Raw genomic sequence first — 24820 nt, 5'->3', positions numbered from 1 at the left:
AGTTCCTTCAGGATGGGGTGTACCATATGCATCTCTACCACGAGAATCAAATATCTTAAACTTCCCATCACAATTACCTACTGTAGTACTAAGGATTGTTAAAAAAAGGAATTATAATTTCGTCCTAACAAAGCCTGCATAGCATTAGCAAATTAGATACGATAATTGAAATCTTTTACTTCACAAGTACCATGTATAGTACAAGTGTAGCTTGGACTATATTGAAGCTGATAATTAATATTAAACACTATTGTCATTCCAGGTACTTCTGTTAACAGTAACTAGGATTGCCTGGATAGACTAGATAGACCAGAATACAATTCATTACCAACGTTCATGATATTTTCTAAGTCCATTGAGGATACTGTACCATTCCCCCTACACACTGTGTACCAGCATTTAACCCAAATCTTGCCACATTGTCTTGACTGAAAGGAGCTTGAATTGGTTTAGTAGAATTAATAACAGGACGAGAGTTTGTCTCTATATCCCCAGACAGCTTGGACTTAAAGTGATTTACCCTTTGATTCAGATTTTTATATATTACATTTGGTACTGAATTAGACCTCCGTACATTCGACTGCTTTGGCTTTGAACTTTTTATTACTTGTAGATATTGGTTCTGCATTTTCAGTATCCTGTATTTGTTAGACTTTCGATATTTTCTCCTAACTGCAGAGGGGGATATTTCGTTGTTCCTTAATTCTCACATCGGATTCCATGTGCATATATTTTTTCAAGAGCTTTATCTGTAAAAATAGGCATTCAGGAAGACTTCGGTATGCTTTTTCTGATGTAGGTTCGAAGTAAACGTCTTACCTTTCAGGATTTCTTCAAAATACGAAAAATTCTTTTCTATGGTATTTTGCTGGGCTCACGATTACAAACACGAATACCATAGGGCAATTAAAATAAACACATTTGTCGTATCGAGATCTACAGTTACAGACTGTATTTATTGAAAATGCTTCATTATTAAGCTTATTATCATATATAATAACGGATAACTGAGTAGCTTCCTTAAAGACGTTACATTCATCGAAGCTATCACGGCAGCTTTTGTTGGAGACATCAACAGCTTTACGTAGAAACTAGACGCTCGAGGAACGTTCACTCGGGCTTCGTATCGAGCATTTTACTTGAGCATTCACCTCTGGATAGTTTGGTGTAATTGACTCTAAGCATGTCTTGCATACTGGGGCTCTATATTCATTTAAGGTTTTCTTCTTCATTACTATTTAATTTATCATTTTCTCTTGCATCAAACTCCAAAGCAGGATCACTATCTGTTGTTACATTGTTTCATGTACCTTGTTGATGTGTATCATTATCGTCTGCATCATTTTGTAAAGTTGTGAGGTTGCTATCAATATTGTTAATATCAACTAGTATATCTTTCTACAGTGGATTATGTACTTTGAACCAGGAACTTGTTGTATTAACTCTGGTCGTGATGCTTGAAAATAAACATGTCCTCTAGATTGTAACTTTCTTAGAAGCTTAAGCATTATTATACAAGATCTATCAGGTTGATGAGGGAGTTTATTACATGTCTGATCACATTCTACAGGTACATTGTATATTGCACCCTTAATTTTTCTCTGTTGTCCTTTATGTATGACCCCAATCTTCTCAAATACTATTCGTCGAGCTATTCATATTTGTTCAAGTTTTTTCTAACAAGGATAGTTCTGTGGGTATTTCATCCACATACATATTATTCACTACAGCCTGACATGGTAATTTTCCTTTTATGACCTTTGAGTGACATGTGTTGCATATACACAGTTTTCCATAAAATGACTGTCGAATACTGAAATACGTTTGGCAAGGGTACTTCTCGTTTATGCATGTTATTATTTATTTCTTATAAAGTATTCGATTACAGACAGTACACATAAGATAAGGGCCCTCTCTTATTTTCCTATTAAACTGGTTAATAGACAATTCAACCGATTTGCCTTTCACTAATTTCTCATTGGGTTGGGAAAGTAATTCTTTCTTCTTTCTAGCATCCATAGTTGAATATTTTCTTTTAATGTCTTCTAGAAACCTTTTTTAGGCAACAGGTTCCATGCTGTCATACATGGTTTTTTTTGTGTGTTTTCCCATGATGTGTTTCCATTAAATCTCAGTAATTTTACATGAACAGCAGATAAATTGTATATCAAATTCCATAGTCTGCATTCCTGTTTATTTTGAATAATATTATTAATTTCCTCCACTAGATTATCCACAAAGAGTAAATACTTACAGAAAACCTCTGCCCAGAACCACAGGCCTCTGTGCCAAAAGAATACTTTGTTTAAGTTTGATACTTTAGGTAACTTGCTTTATTTGCAAAGTAATTAACATTGAAAGCATCAGTACATACACATTAACACAACTGCCAAAATTTGTTTCGGCCAGACACTTGTTAATTTTTTCCAATCATTAATAATCATGATGTTATCCCACTCATTGATCTGTATGGCCATGTACAAATGTATGAAACATGTTTCTCTATTATTTTGCTCATGGATGCTCAAGTTAAGATAAAATCTCCAATAGTTATTGTTAGGGCCACTGCTTTGCCAAGCAGCTGGGCTGAAAAAGATTGAATAGCTGGCAATACAGAAAATAAAACTGAATACACCAATTGGCAACAGGTTCCATGCTGTCATACCTGTGTTTTTTTCTGTGTTTTCTCATGATGTGTTTCCTTCCAATTTCAGTAATATTACATGAACGGAAAATAAATTGTATATCATATTCTGTAGTCTGACATTCCTGTTTACTTTTAATAATACGAATTTCCTCTACTAGATTATCCACACCACAAATGTGTATTGTCTGTTTCATTGCAGGTGAATGACTGTCTTCATATGTCAGAAGAGAAAACAATTGCTTTACTTTTGTATTTTGTTGATAAACACAAGCTATAAAGTAACTTGAAATCCAGACTAAAAATCCTGTTTTCCCAGTGGGGTTCCTTAAAATCAAGGTCTTTAAAGATATTCGGCTTTCAGTTAAATTACTTAATTCTCTGTGACTTACTTCATTAAGGTGTACATTTATGTTAGTGCCAAAAATTGTAAAACTGTCAGGCAGGGTAACAGATGTTAAACAGTGCTTACTCTGCATTGTATTGTTAGGCTGAGATCCATTTTCAATAATTGCATATAAGGTATTTGGGTTCCAGTAACTACAAGGTGAAATGATTGAGTAATGTAGAATAAAGAACTACTGCAAAACAGTGGTCTTTGAATACTTGTGTTGACCTGATATCTCTTTCATACCTCTCTTACGTTGTTGCTTATTGCCACATCATATTTTGTAATTCGTCAACATTTTAGTCCATACAGATCAGTTGCTCCATATAAACTTTGAAAGTGATGCACTAGGTTGTTTGTAGACGATATATCTAATAGACCACGTCCCTCGAGAGTGACTTTCACCATAAACATCTTTAGCATGCGAGTCAAACACTTAAAAATGGCCATTATCAGCACAGTAACTAATACCCATAACAATACATCCAACTGTTAAAATATATGACCTATATTGTTCTGACAGCAATGACTGAGAAGCTCTTTTCAGGCACATACAGTATTGATATCCCTCAATGGTAGGCTCAACATGGACATTACCAATAACTTTCACTGTATTCTAGCTGGAAATCTTCCTCTCGTACTGTAAGCATTGATGGTAAATCTGCTAGCATTAAAAATGACTGTCTTGATAATTATGACAAACTGCTATATAATTTACTTCCAATATGTACTATTTGTTTCAATACATCAGGATTGCCTATTCCTGTCATATTGTGATATATTAATGCACATAAACTCATTGCAACACATTGTTGCCCAGCGTTTTGTCCAAATACAACAACATCCCCTTGACTACATGATGCTTTCATTGTTTTCCTGGGATCCACAAGGTGCCAACAAGGAACAAGGTTCTCTCTATATCATTATAGAGCTTGTTCTTTGTGCAATTGCCTCTGTGAATTACATCCTTGTACTCACTATATGGGAAATTACACAAAAAGAACCTTAAGTATTTGAGATATTTCTTCCATGTTTCTCTCTACTTGAATTGTAGACATATCTCATTGAAGAGCTAACGTTTCTTGTTCCAAAAATTGGTTTCCTTCTCATTTTTTGTACAAACCCGATTCTTGTTTTATATGTACTTTTTCATGTTGCATTATTTTTAATAAGATCATGGAATTTCGTTAACTTTGGTACGTTTTTACTTAAACGCCTCCGTACATATCTCTGCAGTTTTCTAATTTTCTTAGAGACACGTTTTAACATCCTCACTGGTACTCTTCTTGGTTCACGATCACGTTTATAGCCATGGCATTCACACACAACACGAGTACGATTATAATATACAGACTTTGCACAACGAGATCTGGATTGTTGTACTTTTATTGACACTGTAACATCATTATGTTCATGTACATTAGTCATATTGACAACTTTTTCTAGTAGATCACAATCATCAAGAGTATTCATCATGTCTTATACAAAGAACATACAACTCTAGGTAAAATTTCCGCACAGCCCCATACTACATTATGCATTCAGTTCTTGAACAGAGCAAACAATGACAAATATAATACATTGCCATTGGGAACAGATTTGTTTAACAATAGTATGGGGCTGTGCGGAAATTTTACCAAGCTTAGATATTCAACCTTACTATTTAAGTTGCTTATGTCAGTATCCTCTTCCAATTCGCTGTCGTTCGCGCCATCTTCAAAGTTGTATTCACGGACATTCTTGATTTTTTCAGCAAGTGAGGTATTCATCTCAGCATCATAGTTTGTTGTTAAATCAGCTGTCACAGTTTTGCCAGTATTTTCGAAGTTTGAACTCACATATGGCTCATTTGTTATCTCGTGAGAACTAGTGTGAACTTTGCACATTTGGCTAGCTTTCAAGCTAGTGAGTTCGTGGACCGGCCCATTCCGAAAACGCTCGACATCATTTAGTGTGGGCCTACCACGAACAGCGTGTGCATTTGTATGTGAGATGGGCGCATAAGACAGGAATCTTTGGAAGGCGGACTTCATAACACACAGCATTCCGCTAATTTTTGTTGTTTATGAAGAGCGTTCATATAAATTGCTGGACTCTCATCCCCAGTTTCCACGGTTTAAGCAAGGAACGCCTGGGACTATGACCCCCCATTTGGCGCCTAACAACAGATTGCATTTTAAGACTCGGGCTTTCCTACGGAAGCCCGAGTAATTAACCCACAAGACAATTGCGTAAACAGTAAATAACATAAAAACATTATACACAAAAAACGCAGGATTTTGGATAACGTATTTATTACAAAAGAATATCCATACAACTACAATGAAAACTAACATAAGATTCACCTTTCTGATCGTGAAATTAATACCATTCGTACTGTTATCGTAACTACGTTCCTTGGCATCAATTGAATCCGACATGGTGTCTTTCTTCAAAAGCAGTTTGCATCCATTAGAGTTTTGTTCTTCAATCTCACGGTAGTAGTGTTGTTCAATAGATTCCATAGAGTATATGCAGTTTGGTTTCAGATTTCAGATTTTGCTTTTTTCAACAAATGTACGTTTTTCAACTAAGACATTGGCATACTTGGCATACAAGGCATACAAGGCTTTCATGGCTTTCAAGGCATACAAGGCTTTCATGGCTTCCAAGCGTTCGCGACTCAGTCCGTTCCAAAAATACCGCTCAATAACATCTTTTAGTGAGGATTGGCCGCGAACAATACGACTTGTGTATGCGTCTGAAAGTATTTTTGAGCGTTTGCACCATAAAGCTCCAGGTAATCGTAAACCAAAAACGTGGCACCTTCATCGCCAAAACAACAACCCCAGAACAAATACAAAATGGCTGACAAAAGAGTTTTAATATGCAAAAATCTCGTGGTTCGTCATGTGACCCGGCCCTGTCCGTGCATGACAACGTCAATCATCATCAAGATAACACGTGATCAGCATGTGAACATTTTCACCCTCATTGGACCAAAGTTAGTTGTCATAGTGTTGAGGGCCCATTGACCACTGGGTACTATTGCGCAAACAAAGGCGTTTCATGACTGGGCTACCACAGGTGTCCCAGTAATGAGAAGAGTTTTTCCCGAGTTGAGTGAGATCGTCTTTCAATGCGTGGGAAGCAAACAATCTGATTGGTGGTCAGAAATACGTTGTTATCATGTCAATTTTAAAGTATGTCACACAGAGAGCACTGCAGTCACGGAATGTACGGTCATTTCGCATTAGCATTAAATTTGTACTTGTTTTTGAATCCCAAACCCTCAGCTATGAGCCGAACCCCGTTTCTTGTGAAAAAATTTCCCAACCTTTTGTGTCAAATACTGAAAAATCGCTCGGCTTATAGGTGAAGAAATACGGTATGTTACGTTTATTTACACCATTTTAGCGAAATCGGCGTGCAGATAGCCTGATCCTTAGACAGTCAAGTAAGAACGACTGACCAACATTTCGACTGTCTTGAGAATCAGGTTTGTTCATAGACGACCTGATATCTGGAGTCAGACTTAAAGTAAAACAGTTTTTTAACCGAGTGGCCGATTCAGCTCAAATGCTGGTATCATAGAAGTCTTGCATCTAGATAGTCCGTTACATGAAGAAAATCAGTGGAAATCGCAATTCAGAATTACAACAAAATTTCAAAAAGTTAACATCAGAAGAAAAAATTTCGCTCAGAGGTAGAACGCGTGAAAGTTTTCGGTTTTACCTACAGTTGCAGGAAGCTAATAAAAATTAACGTGCCAGCAAAGAGAAAGGTGACAGTTAATGGTTCTTTGTTTCTATTTATATTACAGGTCAGCGACATTATGGATTATCGCGGTGATAGAGGAAGCACAGACCATGCCAACCGTGTAATGACGATGGTGAAAGCCCTCCTAAGTAAACTTTCAAGCAAAAACACTTTCAAACCCAAAGTTTTAGCAAGGGTATCACACACAGGCAGGTCTTTTATTGGGGCCTCAATAGCCGTTAGTCATTTCTTAAGGCCTATTTGTTTGTTTCATAGAATCAGCAATCTTAAACAGAGTCTCGGAAAAGCAATAGTACATTTCGAGCCTCTAAATATCCCAGATCGGCTGAACTGGATATTTGAAGCATTTCACAGAAAGAAATATAATTCCGAAAAAAACCTCTGTCAAAATTGTAACATGATGTTCTGTGGTAATCGTTCGGAAAACGGAGAGACCTCGTTTCTCGCCGCATGTGCAGAGTATTGTGCTGTTAATCAGCTCCTTCCAGACGAACTAAATTTGGGGCAAAGCGACGATGTACTAGTGGCGGATCGACTGACGCGAAACCTTGCGCCATGTTCAGATCTGTTTGAAAGCTTTTCTTGCATATCTAAGAAATGCATAGATGCCGCTGATTCAGGGAATAAAGATGACATAGAGGTCGTGTACCAGGAAGTGATATGTAGACTGCACATATTTGGTCTGTCGCCAGAATGTAACCCCTACTTTTAGTATTTTTTTTTTTGGTGTTCTCCGTCGTCACAAATTGACAGGATATTAAACTGCTCAACTCTGACAGTAAGAAGATAAAATATCTTTCTCGAGTTTTTGTACGAAACAAATTTCAGCTCTTACATAATCTGAGAATTTAGATTAGTATTCTAGGTCGATTCTTTGCACTTTGTGGTCCGCGTTTGTTTTAAATGACAATGAATAAAGCTGTTTTGTAAAAGGTGGATAAAAACAAACGTTGCATGTTTTAATTAATTCATCGCTTTTTCTGTTAGTCAAAAGAGAAATCTTCTGTAGCTCGGTCAGATGTGGTTGCCATTTTTAGGTGTATTTATTGTCTTGTGCAGATTAGTCTTAAAACAATAAAAATTGCTGTTGTTGTCGTTGTTACATTTTACTCGTTTCCTAAGATTTTCATCAGTTACTGACAGCTCTTTTACGCAGTAAGGTAACTAATTTACTATCAAAAGTCATCATGTGATACCTGTATAGTTAGGTCCAACAGACGAATGACACTAAGTTACCGTAAAAGCTGAGGAGAGAAAGAAAATCAACTTGTTTTGTCAACATTAGCATTTAAAACAAAGTGGGATTTCTTCAAAATACTCACCCAGCATAATCAGACCAGCTGAAAGAAACCAAACAACTGTGTCAGCTCTAATTATCTGATATTATTAATTTAATAAAATGACAATTACGATTTGCATTTTACATGCACATACTGTCAGCGCCATTCAAACAGTGCTTTGTGTTTGGGTCAGGATGTGGACTTGCTGAAACAAACAAAAAAGAGATGCAACTGCAATTTTCAGCACCAAAGAAAATGTGTAGAGAATCGTATGGGGAAAATGCATAGTGATGTTAGAGTATACAGTAGAAGGTCAAGGCTGAAGCTGCATACAAAATTGTTTGACATAGTTAGCCCTCAGAGAGTTGTTGTTCCCTTTGAATGGTAAAAGATTCTTTTGCGAGTCACCCCAGTGTTGTGTCAATTTTCCTTCACGGTTCTCTGGTGCTCTTTTTATTCATACACTTATGTAATCTCAATGATCATTCCATACACTTCTGCCATGCAATTTAAATTATTTTAGTTCTGAGAAACTAGTTTTAAAGCATACAATAACCCTGCTTTGATACTTTCCTTTCTTTCTTACTCATCACCTGACTATTTAAAAATGTATTAATATCATTAGGAAAAATTCCTAAGTCACTGGAAGTCACCAGAAGAGAACAAAACTATCAAAACTTACATTAAGGTGCAATGTACTTACTTTTATATTTCTCCATCCAGGATCATTGCTTAATCTATCAGCAATGTAATATCTTAAACATACGGACAAATTGGCCATGAACTCTGTCCCCTGTAACAAAGAAAAATTCGTACTCAGAGAATTTTCTCAGTCCAATACACATTTGAAGTACATGATATAACAGTGATATAACAGTATAGTCTAACATCAACCAGTTATAAACAATTGCCAATCTTCACTCAGGACCATAAATTATACACATCTAGTGAGCAAGTCCGCCATCTCTGTTTTCCACTAGAATCATGAAAGAATCAAGAGCATGACAGAGAAAATTTACTCATTTATGTCCAAGCATCAGCCTATTCGGATCATAGAGTGAAGCACAACATTGTAAACCACCTACTTTGGAATGATACAACCCTTTCACTCCTAGGATCTCATTAGTAATTCTCATTACTGTCTGTCATATAATTAAAATGACGTTAGTTTGGAGAATTTGGTATTGGATCAACTAATAATCCCTAGTTTATATTTTTCTTCATTCTCATTACTTGTCTGTTTGCCACTGTTTTAATGTTGTTAGGAGAAATTCTGTCTTGGTCACTCATAGGAGTTAAAGGGTTAAACCTTTTTGTTCACAATCACAGTTATTTCATACACAGGTAAAAGGCATGATTTACAGATGTCATCCTTGTAACATACAAAATATACCAATAACATCTGTTAACCCTTTAACTCCCAAGATCTCATTGTTAATTCTCCTTGCTGTCTGTCATACAGTTCTTGTGATGCTAGTTTGAAGAATTTGGTATTGGATCAACTTATAAACCCTAACTGATATTTTTCTTTATTCTCATCACTTGTCTGCTTGATATTGTAAGGAGAAATTCTGTCTTGGTCACTCACAGGCGTTGAAGGGTTAAGAATCATTAATCACAGCATGCCAACAATTACACCAACCTCATTGCCTGAAGAGGACTGGCAGTAAGCAGACAAATTCAATCCGCACTGGTAAATGACTATTTAATACTGAATAAGACAAATGATAATGATCTAATTATGACTATTGCACTTCACCACAATGGACAACCAGAACCAGTTTTACACGATTACACTTACTGGTGTAATACAGTTACTGTCAAAGTGTTCAGTTTTTCCTTTTTCTGGTGGTAAAAGAGCTCCTACAGAAGAAAGTTATAAAATGTGTAAGTGTGCAATTCCAAACTGCACGAAACTTGGCCTGTCTGAACATCTGGGAGGGGTAACTTTTCCATTTGGAATATAGAAAACATGACCTCACTTGTCTGATCAGACAATCATGAGCAACTTTGGACATGATACATCATTTCCAATTCTGATAAGTTCGTTGCTCATAAAAATAAGTACCATGAACAGAAAGTAATATACATTTAAGTATCATTTTGAATACCTTTTTCCATCAATTCATTTTGAATTCTTGCCATTTCCTCTGCTTTTTCCCTAAAAAAAGGATAAATTTAGCATTTCCTGCCACTATGTTTTCATCTGTAGTGTGCAAACATTTGCACTAATTGGGTTACTGTTTCATTACTAACTTGGTTTCTTTAGATGCTCTGAAACCATGAGATCTTTGCTGATTCATTTTTGCCCTTGGAGCCTGCAATGAAAAAATTAAAGACAAGCCTGCATAAATATTATCATAAATAAGCAAAATATATATTTAAAAAATGTATATTTTATAACAGATTAATAAATATACTGGCAAAGTGCCTCTTACCACTCCATCAATGGCCATGTAAAGCAACTTTCTGGGTCTTACTATAGAGAAGATTCTGTAAAAAAAAAAGAAAAAAAGAAAAAAGAAAAAAAAAAAGAAGAAGAAGAAATTGACTGTAGTGGGTAATGGTTAAATATAGTTAAATGGAATATGCCATAGATAACAACTAAGAGCAAATATGGTCAGTAGCATTTTGAGGTGTTTGATAAACGTCTTGATTGGCTGTTAGCATTCATGCAGCATTGGTTGCATTCTGTTTGGCACAGTACTGTGGTCATAGGGACCTTGAGGCTGTCCTTATCCAGTGGTATACCTTATCAGTGCATGTGTTGTTCGACCATGTGCTCGCATTGTAATCACTCTTCTATGTTGTGATGTTGCTGTCCTTGCAGATTTTGGATCTTGGCATTTTGTCCCCCCCAACCCTAACTGTAGGGTTTATTTCTATTTATTATTTTTTTTATCTCTTGATTCATTTCTTTATTCATGTTTTCCTCCACTCAGCCATCTGGCTCTTGTGTGACAGTGCTCATAGGGAGCTTGGTGTAGGATGCTTGTGGCTTGATTGCAGGTTGGGCAGGCCAATCTGGTGTTCAAGTGCCTCAAGTTCCTATTGTGGTTTCAGCCCCCAGGTCTCCCAGGCACTTAGCCTCCATTTGCGACATGCGCATTAACCGAGAGTAAAATTTTACAGAGTGTTCCCTGAGCAAGAGATGTGGTGGCTTAATGGCCAGTGCACTAGGCTTCTGTTCTAGAGGTCTAGGTTTGAGACCAGGTCATTTTGTTGCGTCCTTGGGTAAAACAGGTTATGTACACAGTGCATCTCTTCAACCAGGAGTAAAAATAAACTTTAAAAAAGTACATGTCAATGTACTAAAAAATAGCCACCATCATTTCATCTTCATTCTTTAGAGCTGGTCTGGAAATAAATTATAAAATGTTTCTTTCTTTTACTTAATGTATGCAAAAAGTACACCTACAGTACAGAGAGAGTTAACCAGTAACAACAATAGTTATGCAGGAGGAAAGAAAGAGGAGGAGAAGTAATACAACCATACAATACAACAGAGAAATCACATTAAGACTTGTTCCCATTTGCTCTAATCTCCCAAATCAAGGATATACTCATACAGAATAGGCCACACTTAGCTTAAATAACACAAATATAAAAATTGCCACTTACTTGTTTTCAGGATGACAACAAGGATGAATGATTCCATTCATGTCCAGGTATAAGTTATCAAATTCATAGCCATTGGGGTTTGGTAAACTTGTGTCCACTCTGACCCCATCAACTTCACATCCCTAGGATGGTGAAAAAATAAGGTAAATGTTCATTTTGCGTACCAAAATTTCTGTGCCATGGTGCTATACAATCATTTTTCCTTCAATGGATTAGGGGTTCAAGTTTCTAAAGAAACTGTGGTCCTGCATTGGTGAAGGGGGTATTACTAGATAATTTGGTTTTATAAACTGGGTTGGTAATGTTAATTAGCCACAGGAAATAGATTCCAAAACTGACATTTCAAGCATTAGCACTAATCATCAGAGCAATCAATGAAGGGGTAACTGTCGAAAAATCAGCTTTAGAATCTCTATACAGTGGCCAATATACATTATCCTCAGTTGATAAAACCAAATTATTATTTTGCCTTTCCCTACCACTTTGATCAATAATAAAAACGCGAAATTGGTCCTTTAAGAAGAGGTATATAAGATACATGCACACTGTAACATAACCTAGTTCTTTATTAGCAATCCAATATAGAAACTTCCTAATTTAAGAAAATCGTTCATTAATGAGCAAAAAACCCTGTGCTCAAGTTTTGATCCTCGCACTTTGAGAAAGTGCTTTCACTATCTTAAGAGGACTGTTTCCGAGTCCGCGTGATGAGAAATCTCAATTTTAAAGTGTTTCTTTGACAAACAGTTGGCACTGATCTCTATTTAAACGGCCTTCCTACATTGATCACAATGAATTAATACTTTATTTAATTGACTATCATAGCAACAGGGCAGAAAGACCGCAAAATACCGGCTCAAAGAGTAAATCTCAAACACGTGTAGTTAGATCAACAACAAGCTAGGCTATCAATCCTTCCATCGACTCACCTTTTCTTCTACACAGTGGACAACGATCGACGGGTATTTCTTTGTTAGCCAGCGAAAAAATGCTTGAACTCCCATCCCCGCGTATTCGGTTGAGCAAATTAAAGTTAACTCAACGCTGAAAAGTGAAAACGCCTCTGTAGAAAGATCATAGGCTTATTGGAGAAGATACGAGAAACTACACCTTATACATGACATACTTACCAAAAAACCAGGTGATATACCGCTGACAGGTTTATCTCACAATGGTAAAGCATAGGCAAGAAATGCGTGCATACATCTTCAAACCACGTCGAGAAAAAAGTTCAAGTTCGTTGCTAAACAAAATATGCTTATTGAAGAGATAAGAATTCTCGAATTCATGACTTTTTTCTGACAAGATACACTTCAATAGTTAATTTTTCAAGCAACTTTGGGTGGTAATGCCTGCTGCGTTCCAATAGGTGTCCTCGTACGACTTTTTTGGTTATCTCGTATCAATATTCTCTCAAGCAACAAAAAACAACCTCACAGAACAAAAATAATACAAAAAAATCAAACAAATAAAGTTTTTCCTTCAGACCACGGATGCTTAAAAAGCTACTAGTGAAGGGTGGAACAGAAACTTGCTGTTACTACGAAACAAAAAAAACTTAGTTTGTTCTTTTCTTGTTTTTAAGGACTGTCTATTGATAAGAAAGTTTTTCATTGTGAAACTAAAAAGAATAGAGAGTGAAGGCCTATATAGTTAGATACTCTTTTAAGTTATCTGTCAAATGTTTATAAAAGATGGCGCAAACGGAGTCACTGCCACTGGGTTCTCCACAGCAATGAACCTGTGCTACTTTTCATCTTACCAATAACAATCCCAATTCATGGGAAAGTCTCATTATCGTGATGCTCGGAAATCTTGAAATCATTACATTTTCTTATGTACCAATGATTTTGTCATTTAAAAGCTCTTGCTGTGTAATGTTGAAGTTTGTAGAAATAATCATTAAAAACTCAACAGAATTCCCTAATTTTGTGTACCTATCCTCTCAAAAACAATAGTTGGTGGTAGATATTATTTGTTTCACTGAGTGAAGATTCATCACTTTTGATCAGGATTCAGATACAAGTGAAGAGGAAGAGATACGCGAGGGAAGACTCTTAAACACCGACAGAAAGGTTAAAGCTGTTAATGAAAGCCAATGATTGATCAGATGAAGGGAAAGCACCTATAAAAGTCTAGTTTTAAGGAACTTTAATTTGTGAATTGTATATTTATCACTTTCCCCATAGCAAGCTTTCAGAAGTTTGAATAATGTCCTCACTTGACTTTTATTTCATCTACATTTACGTTAAAAATGAAAAAATAATAATAATACAGGACGATTACATCACAGCTATCTTTTTTTTGCCAATTTGTGTGTAAATCGGGGTGTATGCATTAATTAACAACAGTTGCTGTATTCAGTAACTAAGCTTAATAATGATTTAAAGATATATGTATCGTGCTCATCGAGTCTATACAGGCAATAAAAGATTGTAAACAAGGCCTATAAAAACTGTAAAAAGTGCATGGTTTCCATGTAGTTTTATTTTTTGATTCCCGGCCCCCAGTGGATTCCTGATTTTGAGCAATTAGTGCGTGCATCCAGGGCTTCCTTGAGCAGCTTCCATCCTTCTGTCTTCTTGAACTCCTCCTCGCTGATTCCTTCTTCTTCTTCACTGGACTCTGAATCCTGCTGAACATACAAAAAATATCGGGCTAACTTCGGTGTAAGAACATGTAAAGTTTGTCTTTGTTTTGCCACTATTATTTTCCTAGTCTCTACTGTTTTGACTTCGTCACGTCACTTGTGAACGTAACAGGTTCTTATACCAAAGCTGAGCCAAAATGTTGAAGCCAAATAATAGAGTGAAATGGGGCAACGTCATTTTGGGAACTGCAAACGAAGATATTTATGTAGGCTTACAGCCGACAGCGTTCATATCTTTTGCCCGTACTTTTAATAGCTCTCTATTTTTCTATGAGGCAGATATTTCTCTGAAATGGAGTAGAGTTTTTGCACTAGTGTAAATTAGATGGTAAGAACTAATCGGGTCATTACACCATAGAAAGTGACAGTAATTTACCCTTTCTGAGAGGCTAGACTTGTCTTCAAATTGAGCTTCGAAAGCTGAGCTCGGAGCGAGGAAAATACACAAAACATGAGCCAAAACCGGACTGCGAAGGATTTCAGAAAGCCTAACTGAGGCATACCTTTACCTTCTTCTTAACTTTCTTCTATTGCTAGCTAAGCAGGTCAGATGGCATAAGATTAGTATTCTACAGATTATTTTAGGTCAGTGTACCATAGAGTTTTTTCAGTAAAGTATTCAGATCTTTGCATCTTAGTAGTCCTGGTTTCGTTACGAGCTTCTTTTAGACCAGTTATTATAGAAGAAATAGACATTAGATCACGGGGTAGAAAAACTGAGTTACACGGCGGATATTACAAGAAATGTACTAGTGCTGAAAAAATTCAGCATCCCTCTAGAACTGGCACTTCTTTGTTAGACTGTGCACATCCGTCCCCTTGGGGACGGGGATATATGCACATGCCTTGTGCGCATGTTGCATTTCATCTCAATATATACTCACCTCAGAACCAAAGGTCACTTCCACAATTCTCTCTGTTCTTTTTCCATAAATTTTCATCAGTTCTTCCTAGAATCATATAAGTAATATACAAGAGTTAATACCATGCATGAATTGGCATTGAAAGTTACCTCCAGTGCAGTCCTCGTTTTGTAATATTATTTTTTTTGGAAGCCTAATTGTATTACAAGGAATAAAAATGTTTGAGGAGATCTTGCTACGGAGAGAATTTTTGTCAGAGGGGCAACGGGTCCCGCCAGTGGGAAAAAAAACAACGCTGGTAAAAATGCTTGCAAAGCTTATCTTTACATTACCCCACCCTGGTATGTACTCTCACTTTTTTTTCCACGATCTAAAGGAGCTTGACATTCTAGTCAGATCTTCTGCTGGTATTATATTGATGTATTATTCCTTTGCTTTTGTTACAACAAATTTAAGGCCAACGGTTTATGTTATGTTCAGTCCCCTATACATATATTGAAATTTTGGCGCGAAAAGAATAGTAATGTTATGCAGTTTGTCGTGCTATGCTCGTTTCTTTGCTGCATCTCGTGTACTCCTTCTATCCAAACCGTCAGGTACGTTTTGCGTTGTCTTTGCCGTTTGATGTTTCGCTTTGTGATCGTAATTATTGTTGTCGGTAGTTGGCTGTAGTGTAATTTAAGTTAATCATGTTTCAGAAACCACTGGTCACGAAGAAATTGTATGGTTCGTGTAACCGTTCTGAAATTTGTCGGTGTGTTCGGTACAGCTTTTGCCATGAAAAAATACTCAGACCACTCAGCGTTTCTGGGAAACCAGAGTATATAGAGGGTGTGAATGGGGTTAACCGACTAGCGACAAAGGGCGTAAAAAATTACTGACTACCGACGAAACGGGGAAAAAATTACCGACTAGCGACAAATAAATTCTAAACTACAACCGACATGGTCAGACGTGATAAGGATGTTTGTATTCAGAAAGAACAGCATTTTGATGATTTCTAGCTCAGAAAATCCTTCTTCACCCGACGTAACCACATTAATTCCAAATTTAGCCGAATTATAGAATTTCTCAGTGTCTTCAAATTACTTTAAATCCACGGGATCCTTCTTTTCGGTGAGCAGCGTGGGCTCATTTCTAGAACAGCGGCTCGTAATCGGGCTGATAAGACGCCCTGCTGTCTCATTTCAAGAACAGCGGATCACAATCGAGCCGACGAGACGCCCTGCTGTTGTCTTTTTATTGCTCGTTGTTTGTTCATGCGGTCGGGTCATGACTGGGATTGCTAAAGTCATCGTGAGTTTTTTTCGAAAAGGTGAAGAAGTCGCCATCGAACGTCATCAAAGCAGGGTCCCAGTAGACAAAGAAGCTCATAGAGGAGTATCTGAACTAAAAAAACATCTTACGGAGTTTTTAGGACTAAAGGAGCAGGCACATCAATATGGAATTGGCGGATTTTCGTTAAAGTTATTTCGCCTGGCGAAATCGCCAGCGGGCAAATGCGAAAATTTTGCAATTGTGACGGATGGGCAATGGCAGCTTGAACTTCAAAATTTAATATCGTATGAAAGTAGCAGTGAGCTCAACGGTAAGTGTGGAACGCGTGCAGCGGAGTTTGATGAATCTCTTTAGTTCTGTAGTTAAATATTAAGCTCAAATATTAACGTGGTTAACCTCTGGTTCCACCGTTTTTTGTTTTTTGTTTTGTGGAGCGGAATGTTTTTTTTTTTCTTTTTCACCGTCCATTTGAATGCGAAAATTGAGAAGAAAAATCTCTACAAAGAAGTAGCGAGTAAATCAGTTTATAAGCTTCTTTCTGATTAATTGGTGAATGAACAACAGTGTAGCTTAACATATTAAAGACCCCGTTTATTCATACACGCCCTTAAATTTATTCGTTTCTGAAAACCAGACGTTCAAATAATATTCAATTCTCTCCTCGAGGGAAGCTACGCACGAGAGATTTCGCTCGATGTGCACGTTTTATACATCTTGACGAGCATTTGCTGATAAGAACTGTGTAAGTTTCTCAAAAGCCTACCAAAGAGAAAACTTAAAACACACGGTATTTAATATTTTAGTACACATTATCCAAGAGGTCACAAACTGGACCGGAAAGCCAGTAGTGTTGCTGAAGGCGCCGGCTACATCTGATAAAGGCAAGCAGAAGTCAATGAACGACACTGAGAAGAAAGGTGACGAGTCAAAAGTGAGAAGGAAACGGAAATCACGAGAAGAAGCAAAAGAAGATGAAAATCTGGCAAAGAGGATCATGACTGAAGGAGGTGACATCGAGAGAAACGAAAGGCAACAAGGAGACCTTCAAAAGTTTCAGGATGGTAGGGCTGAATTAGCACTTGTAGTTCGTTTACCTGATTTTCAAAAGTCATAAATTTCGCTACTTTGGAAATTCTGCGGTATTCCTTGTTTATAAACACTGCCTTGTTTATACAACGAAAAACGCTCACTTGGTGCGTTCGCTATGTAAAGATAGTTTCTTTTATATTCCGGCTAGAAACTGTATTATTATCACTTTGATGGGCATTGTGGCGCATTTTGCGTTCTAAAATAAAGAATTTGCCGGGCTAAAATGTATTTTTAAAAATAAACCAAGACAACTAATGTTCGCGCCGTCTTCTTGTAGCGTTGGTAAAAGAAACCGTGGAGCTATTTTTAAAGCCCAAATCATGGCTGAAAACACAGAAAACAACAAAAAATTTGTAAATTCTCAATCTTCTCAGGTAGGGAAGAAGATCTTAAAAAGTTAGATGCTGATTCCATGGCCGATAGCGAAGTACATGTAAGTTTTGCGGATTCAAGAAAAACAAACTCTGTTTAACCAAAACTGAAGATAGTGACGAGCCTCTCAGAAACGGTATCTTTTCTGGGGATTCTTGGCTCCCTTTACGATACCTTTGAAATTCATTCTAAGGGTATGAAACCAGACGGAGTGTCCTTGAAACAAGCAAAAGAGAACGTGACAAAGATTGACAGCTATGTAAAAGACACTGTGAGTAAGGTGAAAGAACGCTACCAGTTGAGCGAGACGTCTGCAACCAATGGTCCACAGGGAACTGTATCACAGAAGACGCAAGTATCTGTGTCTTTGCTTAAAAAGGGAATAGAAAGGCTATACAAGAACGTGATGGACATTAACCCCCAATTTGTAGATGATCTGCTGCTCGAAACGTTGCTCACAACAGTAGTGGAAAATTTGCACGCTGTTTCGCACCTTAAACACGAGACATTTACGGTACTTACATATGCCCAGGATTTTGGAAAAATTTGCAAGGAATCTCTGAAGCGCACATCTAGATGGGCAGCAAAGTACTACACGCATGACAAATCCTACTATCTGGTACCTCAATCCGCCATGCCCCTTTCTGCTATAGCTACGATGACACCTTTGCCAAGTGAGGACATAACACCAGGGACAGGGATGGAAGGACAGATCAAAGAGTGGCTAGAGAGTTACAGACCAGTACGCCAACGGACGGTTAGGAGTGAGACCACAAAAGATAAGGCTGGGGCCTTGCCGCCAGCTGTCTACGCCGTTCACCACACCGACGAGTCTGAAGAGAGGCTTCGACATCCTGAAGAAAACACTGTATCGTCAGCAAATGCACAAAGCGTTGTCAGCATACAATTTGTGGACGAAGGGGATGTTACTGAGGTGTTTGAGGATCACAGAGAAGTACAAATCGATGAGTATGAGACAGATTCGGATGACGAGGAATCAGATTTTGAAGAACATCCAGATGTTGTCAACAGAGCGTGTGTTACCCGATCCGGCAGGGCTGTTCGTGCATTTGTGCGTCTCGACATGTAAGAGGTACTAACAGTTAAAAAATCCATTTAACGGTGCAGATTGATACGTATGACAACCAAATTTTTGGCAAGAAAAAAGAGAAAAAAAAGAAACCTCGCAGAAAAGCCACGAGAGCCGTTGAATACCGCTGCACCGGTATCGCAGAGGTCATGGGTTCAAATCCCGTACGGGCCTGAATTTTTTTCAGGTCCTATTTACAACTACTCGTTTCAGTAGTGTTCTTAGCTGCGAGGATCTCTTAATTACATCTCTCCACCGCAGTGCAAATATGTGAATTTTCATATATCCAAAATCTTCAAGTGTAGTGAGTTTTTGTGGACGTCTCGGAAAAAAGACTTCCGTAGCTTACAAATTAAAATTAGGTATCCCAGGGGCTAGAGTGGGTGTTTCATTCTTTGTAGAATTTACCTCTCTTGATTTACTTCGATGCCCCGTAGTCGACAGGAAACATCTTCACATCTATAATAAAAGCTTTGGTGAATTTTATCGGTATACTAGATTTGCAAACAAAAGTGGGGTAGATGAGTACGTTGCTAAATTAAAAAACAGCGTTAACGAGGTTTAAGTGAAAACAAATAATGAATTATTACAAGTATTACACTTCGTCTAGAGTTTAAAGTCTTAAAACTGGGCAAATTGCATAATAAATGTGAATAATTAACGTGTATTTTTAATTATTAACTGAGATTTACCGACAACCGACAAAGGTCAAAAATCTTAACCGACAACCGACAAAGTAATGAAATTTTAACCGACAACCGACATTTTGACCCCCCCATTCAGACCCTCTATATAGACTCGATAAAAATCGTCTCGATATGATGACTAGCAAGAGCCCTATGGGCTCCTATGACTACTCGAGGACGTGTCGTTTGTCCGTTTCGCGAACAAGTTTCGTTTTCCCAACCAGTCTCGTTTCACGAGTCGAACGAGTACATGTAATTCGAACGAGTGTCGTTTTAAACGACTCACGTCCTCGTGGCATATCAAGTACTCATCATATAGAGAAGATTTTTATTAAGTCTTTATTCCCTGGTTTCCCAAAAAGGCTGTGTGGTCCAAATACTCATGCACAGTGAGTGGTCATGTCATTAAAAAAGCAGAGGGTTCCAGCGTGTTCTGTGAATTTGACATGTTTGCAATACAGTCGAACCTTATCTGGACTCGTCGGGACCTCGATAAATAGTCCGGATAATCGAGAGTCCGGGTAATCGACAATATGAATATTAATGAGATAGAAATGTAAACAAAAGGTATACTGCAAAGAAAACATCATTTTAATTGTGAAATCTACACAGCCTGTATGTATTTACAAATAAAACTTTCAGTTCAGGTATTTACAAAGGTATAAAATGTCCAAGCATGTTTGTTTGCTTCAAAGACTTGTAGCTTGATCGCATTGCGAAGTCCATCATTTGTCTTAGCTGCATTAAAACTGCACAGGGTCAATACCGTTCTGTGATTCCATCCACGACAAGTATTTTTTGAAACATTGCGTTGCCCCTTTAGTCGATACTAGTTTCTCTTCCTGGCCCTCATCTTCCTCATCGCTACATACAATTTCGCTTTCCGTCGAATCTCCGACAACGGTGGCTAACATCTCTTCATCAGACATTTGCGGTGAAGTCGGGAGCTCGTTTTCCAGATTAAGCCAGTCTTCCACATCGCGAGCATTAGCCATTTCCTCATTGTCAAGTTACTGTACATTTTCCAACATTTCGACCATGGACTCAGCGATATTATCCTCTCTGAATTCGGGCTGTGTATTTGACTCGCTGTTGCTCGAATAAATCCTCATTTTATCGTAAGCCTTGCAAATAGATTCCGGGCTTCCTTCGTACCAAGCATCTGAAAGCATATAAAGTGCATCTTTCACAGTATGAAGCTTAACGATGTCCTTAGTGCTTTGAGTTTGATCAATGTCTTGACTGCAAATTACTTTCTGAATAAGTTTTCTCTTGTAACGATTCTTCATCGCTTGCAGGACTCTTTGATCCATTGGCTGAATCAGGGATGTCGTGTTCGGAGGAAGAAACAGGCAGGTTACCGAACCATCGCGGCTGCTAAGCTCATCTGGATGAGCAGATGTCTATACAGCAAAGCTTTTGGAGAACGGATGTTTTGTGAGCGTTGGTGACTTTTTACAGATGGCACAAAGTTTTTCTTAAACCACTCGGCGAAGATCTCCGAATTCATCCAGGCATTTCTCTGAGACTTGCAGATCACGGGAAGTGAATCCATGTTAACATGCTGAAAGCATCTCGGCTTCGCAGATTTCCCGAAAAAGAATGGGTTTCAGTCTGTGAGTTCCAGTAGCATTTGTACAGCCTCAGCACAGTTAAACGATCCTTTGCTTGTTTGAATCCTGGAGCAGATTTTTCGCGACAGGAAACAAAAGTTATTTGCGGTAAATACTTCCACAAAAGTTCAGTCTCGTCGGCATTGTAGACTTGTTCGGGGATCAGATTCTTCTCCACGATCAATTTGTGCAGTTTCTGTAGAATTGTTTCAACAGTTTCTTCTGCCGCTGAAAGTTTCTCGCCTTAAATGCCGAGGTTCGTGATGCCGTGCCATGTTTTAAACTTTTCTAGTCAGCCAGTTGACGCTTTGAATTCGCGATCGACCGTCTTTGTGTTTAGCTGCGTAGAGAAATATGCCGCTTTCTCTTGAAAAAGCGGATCTGAAATCGATGTCCCAGTAGATCTTTGTTGAATAAACCAGGCGTACAGGGATTTATTCAACTGCTCATCATCGGCCAGCTTCGGGGACTTTCGTTTTAATCCTTCGCTTGTCTCGATGCTGTCAGTAAATTTTAGGATCTTGTCTTTGTTCTTCCGTATGTCTGAGATCTGCTGCTCGCTGATGCCAAATTTTTGAGCCAAATTGGTTCCTTTCTCTCCTTTATCCAAACGTGAAATAACTATCTGCTTATCTTTAATCTATAGAGCGGTTCGCTTTCGCTTCGTAGACATGTTTTTGATTTGAATTTACGATCGATCGCTCGTGTGTTTACCTAACCCACGCGGAAGGAACTAATCAAGCATGAAATTCCCTTGGCAACGAAACAATTGAGCCAATCACATAACAGCTGAACGCATCAGAATATATCTTTGTCTCGTCGCACTTTCGAATTTTGAACAGCGCACAGGATAATACGCTGTTTTAACAGTCTTTTGAGAGGATTATTGGGCTTTTTGCGACTTTGAGTTTTCAAGATCACAACTAATTAACATTCATGACAAAATTGGGACCAGAGAAAAAAGTCCGGATAATCGAGATCCGACTGTACTTTCAGAGGATTTATCGGCAGTAAGGCTGAAGTGGTTGCTGTATTTGAACCTTTTGTCTCCACTGAAGAACACTAAGCGGGATAAAATACAGTATTAAATATTAGCGTAACTGTTTGTAACATGTAAATTTAATTTCTACCTGTGTATGTGGTTTAAATTGCAGCAGTGTACGGGAACATTGTTTTTTAGAGTTCCAAGCCATGTCACCTCCTCCTGCTTCTTCATCTTTTTCTCTTTCGATACGTCTCTTACGCTTTTTCCTCTGCAATTTCGTGAAATACAAGTAAAAAGTGATTAGAACTCAACTTGATCATGACAACGAAATGTTTCAGTTTATCTGACATCGTGTTTTGGTAACGTTTCCAAAACACATCGCCGGAGAAAAAATAACATTTTGATGAATTAACCACCTCATTCGCCGAGGCCCAATTAGCAAAACATCCCCCTAAAAATTTTTAGTTCAGGAAACATATTGAGTTTTTCGTTCCTTCGTCTATAGCAAAGGCAACTATAGCAAAGGCAACTTCCTAAAGTCTGTACCATGAGACTTTTGCCTAATTTTCACTGGTATACTATGATAAAATTTATACTATGAAAGCAAGTTAGAAGGAGCCCATAGCCAGAAATACCGAATCGCTCGTGCACAATAGACCACAATTTGTAATTTGTTGTTCCAGAGACAATCGTGTTGTAAAGCCGAAATGTCAACAGTTTACTTCACAGTTTAAGCAATTTTTCAAAAGTGTTGATTGAACTCATATCTTTTACTGCTTTAATAAACAATGGAGGCTTCGGAGTGGGAGTCAGTGGCATTTGGAAAGGCACCAAGAATAATTATACACTTCTTCGGGGAGTTTCACAAGTTAACATTAAACACCTAAGCCATAGTTAGCGGCTATACAGGAGCCAATGATAAAGACTTGGCCGGACCTACGAATAGGAACAGGTGAAGTTGCGAAGAATTTGAAAATTTTTTGGGGCAAGGTGGGAGAATTCATTTGGGAACCACGGTTTTGGTTTTCTTTTTTTGTCACGCACGTCGCGCAGTAAGTTACAAAACGTAAATATAATTCTTCTTGGTGCCTTTCCGGATGCCACCGATGCCTTTTCCGATGCCTCCATTGTTTATTACAGCAGTAAAAGATATATGTGCCATCAACACTTTTGAAAAATTGCTTAACATTTTATTTAGCGAAGTCTACTGTTGATATTTCGGCTTCACAACACTGTCGTTTTCCGCAACTATAACTGATATGTCTCTATATGAAGAATTAAATTTGCTTCCCCGCGGGCCACTCGTATTTCGGTATCTTCTTCTTCCCCCGCTCGTCGCCCGTCATGTAGTAACTCCCAAATCCTCTCCTGGTATCGATCCATCCCAATTAAATTATTTAAGTTCAAAGATGTCATTCCACATTTACGACAAATCGGACTTTGTAAACCCTGAAAATATTGCGCCTTTTTTAGCCTTCTTTCAGCAAATACCAGGGTCGTGTACGAACGCATCCACGAACAGTAATCTTACTTCGATCGCGCGGAAAAAAAAAACAGTATTGAAAGCCTCTCTTGCTCGTACTAAATGCTGTGTTGAGATGATCGCCATTTTAATACCAACAGTTTAATGGCAGCTAAGACTGGTAACTACAGGGGGTGATTACGAGGCTGAAGGCTCGGTGCAACAGCCTTTTTTCGAGGAAATTTCAAAAATTTGTGTTGGTTTCCCGCGGAAAAAAAAAACAAAACAAGAATGAAAAATGTCTGATCGCTACCCGGTTCGTGATCCTCCTCGTATATATTTGCGAACAAAACAACGTGAAGGTGGTAATTAAGAATACCGCACTAATACAGTGGCACAAATTGAAAAAAGAAACCCCAAGCATTGCATACATTGACATGTTAAATGGAATCATCCCTGGCCATGCGTTCAAGATCAGTTGAGAGGGTGATTGAATTGAAGGCCGACTTCCAAAGTACTGTTCTGCGGCTTCAATCGCAAATCAGATTCTGAACAGAAAAGGAAATTGTAAAAACAGAAAGGGACATGAGGAAAAATTGTGTAGGCTGAGTATTTTGAAAAGTAAAGTGATCTCGGTGGAGAAGTGGGAAGTAGATCTGTGTGCCATTCAGTCAAAACTTGAAAAAGAAATCTGTAACTGGATAGCAAAATATGGAAATCTTGAGGAAGGAAAGGAGAAACTGGCTAAAGAAATGCTTTCAGAGATTGAAAAAGATTATGCCAGAGAAAAGGAAAGAACAAGAAAACTGAACAATGAGAAATCAACAACTAAGTTCATTGACAGGTTACAGAATGAACACTTGGGGATTCACAGAGGAGCTGGAATTCCAGACCTCAAAACAAAATAAGCACAAACAGAAACTTTAAAGAACTAAAGATTCGAGCACAGAAGGTACTTAATCTAGTAGAAATAATTGGCCTGGATTTACAGCTTTTGAAACTCAAAGACCCTAACAGTACAGTTTTTCTATAGCCTTCTC

At 37.9% G+C, this 24820-nt stretch overlaps 5 protein-coding genes, 1 long non-coding RNA gene and 2 pseudogenes across 8 annotated transcripts in view; 3 read left to right on the top strand and 5 right to left on the bottom strand.

The window, feature by feature from the left end:
• The window catches only part of LOC149033979 (uncharacterized), a 1237-nt pseudogene extending 744 nt beyond the window's left edge, over nucleotides 1-493 (bottom strand).
• LOC149033976 (uncharacterized) overlaps nucleotides 1-7895 on the top strand; it is a 14257-nt gene extending 6362 nt beyond the window's left edge. The window contains exon 2 of the mRNA XM_089193246.1: nucleotides 6835-7895. Within this exon, the coding sequence (XP_089049372.1) occupies nucleotides 6835-7503 (669 nt within the window). The 3' untranslated portion in view covers nucleotides 7504-7895. The remainder of the gene's footprint in view (nucleotides 1-6834) is intronic.
• LOC149033978 (uncharacterized) lies at nucleotides 1483-2949 on the top strand. The gene is made up of 3 exons (XR_016182798.1): nucleotides 1483-1570; nucleotides 2229-2323; nucleotides 2847-2949. It is a non-coding gene; the product is annotated as an uncharacterized LOC149033978 (long non-coding RNA).
• On the bottom strand, nucleotides 3978-5130 carry LOC149033977 (uncharacterized). Its single transcript, XM_089193297.1, has 2 exons — nucleotides 4693-5130; nucleotides 3978-4009 (listed from the first exon to the last, which is right to left on the bottom strand). The coding sequence occupies exons 1-2, from the start codon at nucleotides 5075-5077 to the stop codon at nucleotides 3993-3995; spliced, it is 402 nt and encodes a 133-aa protein (XP_089049423.1). The 5' UTR covers nucleotides 5078-5130; the 3' UTR covers nucleotides 3978-3992.
• LOC149033975 (5'-3' exoribonuclease 2-like) lies at nucleotides 7813-12829 on the bottom strand. 3 transcript variants are annotated; one of them, XM_089193286.1, is made up of 10 exons: nucleotides 12622-12829; nucleotides 11693-11814; nucleotides 10510-10564; nucleotides 10328-10389; nucleotides 10183-10232; nucleotides 9873-9934; nucleotides 8775-8864; nucleotides 8226-8276; nucleotides 8114-8131; nucleotides 7813-8035 (listed from the first exon to the last, which is right to left on the bottom strand). In XM_089193286.1, the coding sequence occupies exons 1-8, from the start codon at nucleotides 12694-12696 to the stop codon at nucleotides 8238-8240; spliced, it is 555 nt and encodes a 184-aa protein (XP_089049412.1). In that variant the 5' UTR covers nucleotides 12697-12829; the 3' UTR covers nucleotides 7813-8035; nucleotides 8114-8131; nucleotides 8226-8237. The 3 variants fall into 3 exon arrangements, with proteins under 3 accessions (XP_089049412.1, XP_089049411.1, XP_089049413.1); XM_089193285.1 differs by having other exon boundaries at nucleotides 7813-8131; XM_089193287.1 differs by lacking the exon at nucleotides 8114-8131.
• A 1332-nt stretch (nucleotides 12830-14161) lies between these two features.
• LOC149033972 (uncharacterized) lies at nucleotides 14162-23950 on the bottom strand. Its single transcript, XM_089193296.1, has 4 exons — nucleotides 23850-23950; nucleotides 22464-22586; nucleotides 15227-15292; nucleotides 14162-14324 (listed from the first exon to the last, which is right to left on the bottom strand). Exons 1-4 carry the CDS (start codon nucleotides 23925-23927, stop codon nucleotides 14178-14180), a joined length of 414 nt encoding a protein of 137 aa, XP_089049422.1. The 5' UTR covers nucleotides 23928-23950; the 3' UTR covers nucleotides 14162-14177.
• On the top strand, nucleotides 17792-19302 carry LOC149033974 (uncharacterized). Its single transcript, XM_089193217.1, has one exon. It carries the CDS (start codon nucleotides 18141-18143, stop codon nucleotides 19032-19034), a length of 894 nt encoding a protein of 297 aa, XP_089049343.1. The 5' UTR covers nucleotides 17792-18140; the 3' UTR covers nucleotides 19035-19302.
• LOC149033973 (uncharacterized) lies at nucleotides 20291-21173 on the bottom strand (annotated as a pseudogene).
• Nucleotides 23951-24820: the final 870 nt, after the last annotated feature.

The sequence above is a fragment of the Pocillopora damicornis genome, chromosome 14 (genome assembly GCF_964200805.1).
Source record: "Pocillopora damicornis chromosome 14, jaPocDami1.2, whole genome shotgun sequence".
NCBI lineage: Eukaryota > Metazoa > Cnidaria > Anthozoa > Scleractinia > Pocilloporidae > Pocillopora > Pocillopora damicornis.
Note: the sequence above shows the minus strand (reverse complement) of the source record. Positions and strands in the feature narration are given on the sequence as shown.

Excerpts from the sequence above, each read along its gene's own strand:
- LOC149033972 (XM_089193296.1), bottom strand. The coding sequence starts at position 23,927 with ATGGCGATCATCTCAACACAGCATTTAGTACGAGCAAGAGAGGCTTTC. Across the intron at positions 22,587-23,849 it reads TTTTTTTCCGCGCGATCGAA|AGGAAAAAGCGTAAGAGACG; the intron begins GTAAGATTACTG and ends ACGAAATTGCAG. Across the intron at positions 15,293-22,463 it reads AATTTAAACCACATACACAG|GAAGAACTGATGAAAATTTA; the intron begins GTAGAAATTAAA and ends ATATGATTCTAG.
- LOC149033974 (XM_089193217.1), top strand. The coding sequence starts at position 18,141 with ATGAAACCAGACGGAGTGTCCTTGAAACAAGCAAAAGAGAACGTGACA.
- LOC149033977 (XM_089193297.1), bottom strand. The coding sequence starts at position 5,077 with ATGCTGTGTGTTATGAAGTCCGCCTTCCAAAGATTCCTGTCTTATGCG.
- LOC149033975 (XM_089193285.1), bottom strand. The coding sequence starts at position 12,696 with ATGGGAGTTCAAGCATTTTTTCGCTGGCTAACAAAGAAATACCCGTCG. Across the intron at positions 8,865-9,872 it reads ACAGTAACTGTATTACACCA|GGGACAGAGTTCATGGCCAA; the intron begins GTAAGTGTAATC and ends TCTTTGTTACAG. Across the intron at positions 8,277-8,774 it reads CTGGATGGAGAAATATAAAA|CAAGTCCACATCCTGACCCA; the intron begins GTAAGTACATTG and ends TGTTTGTTTCAG.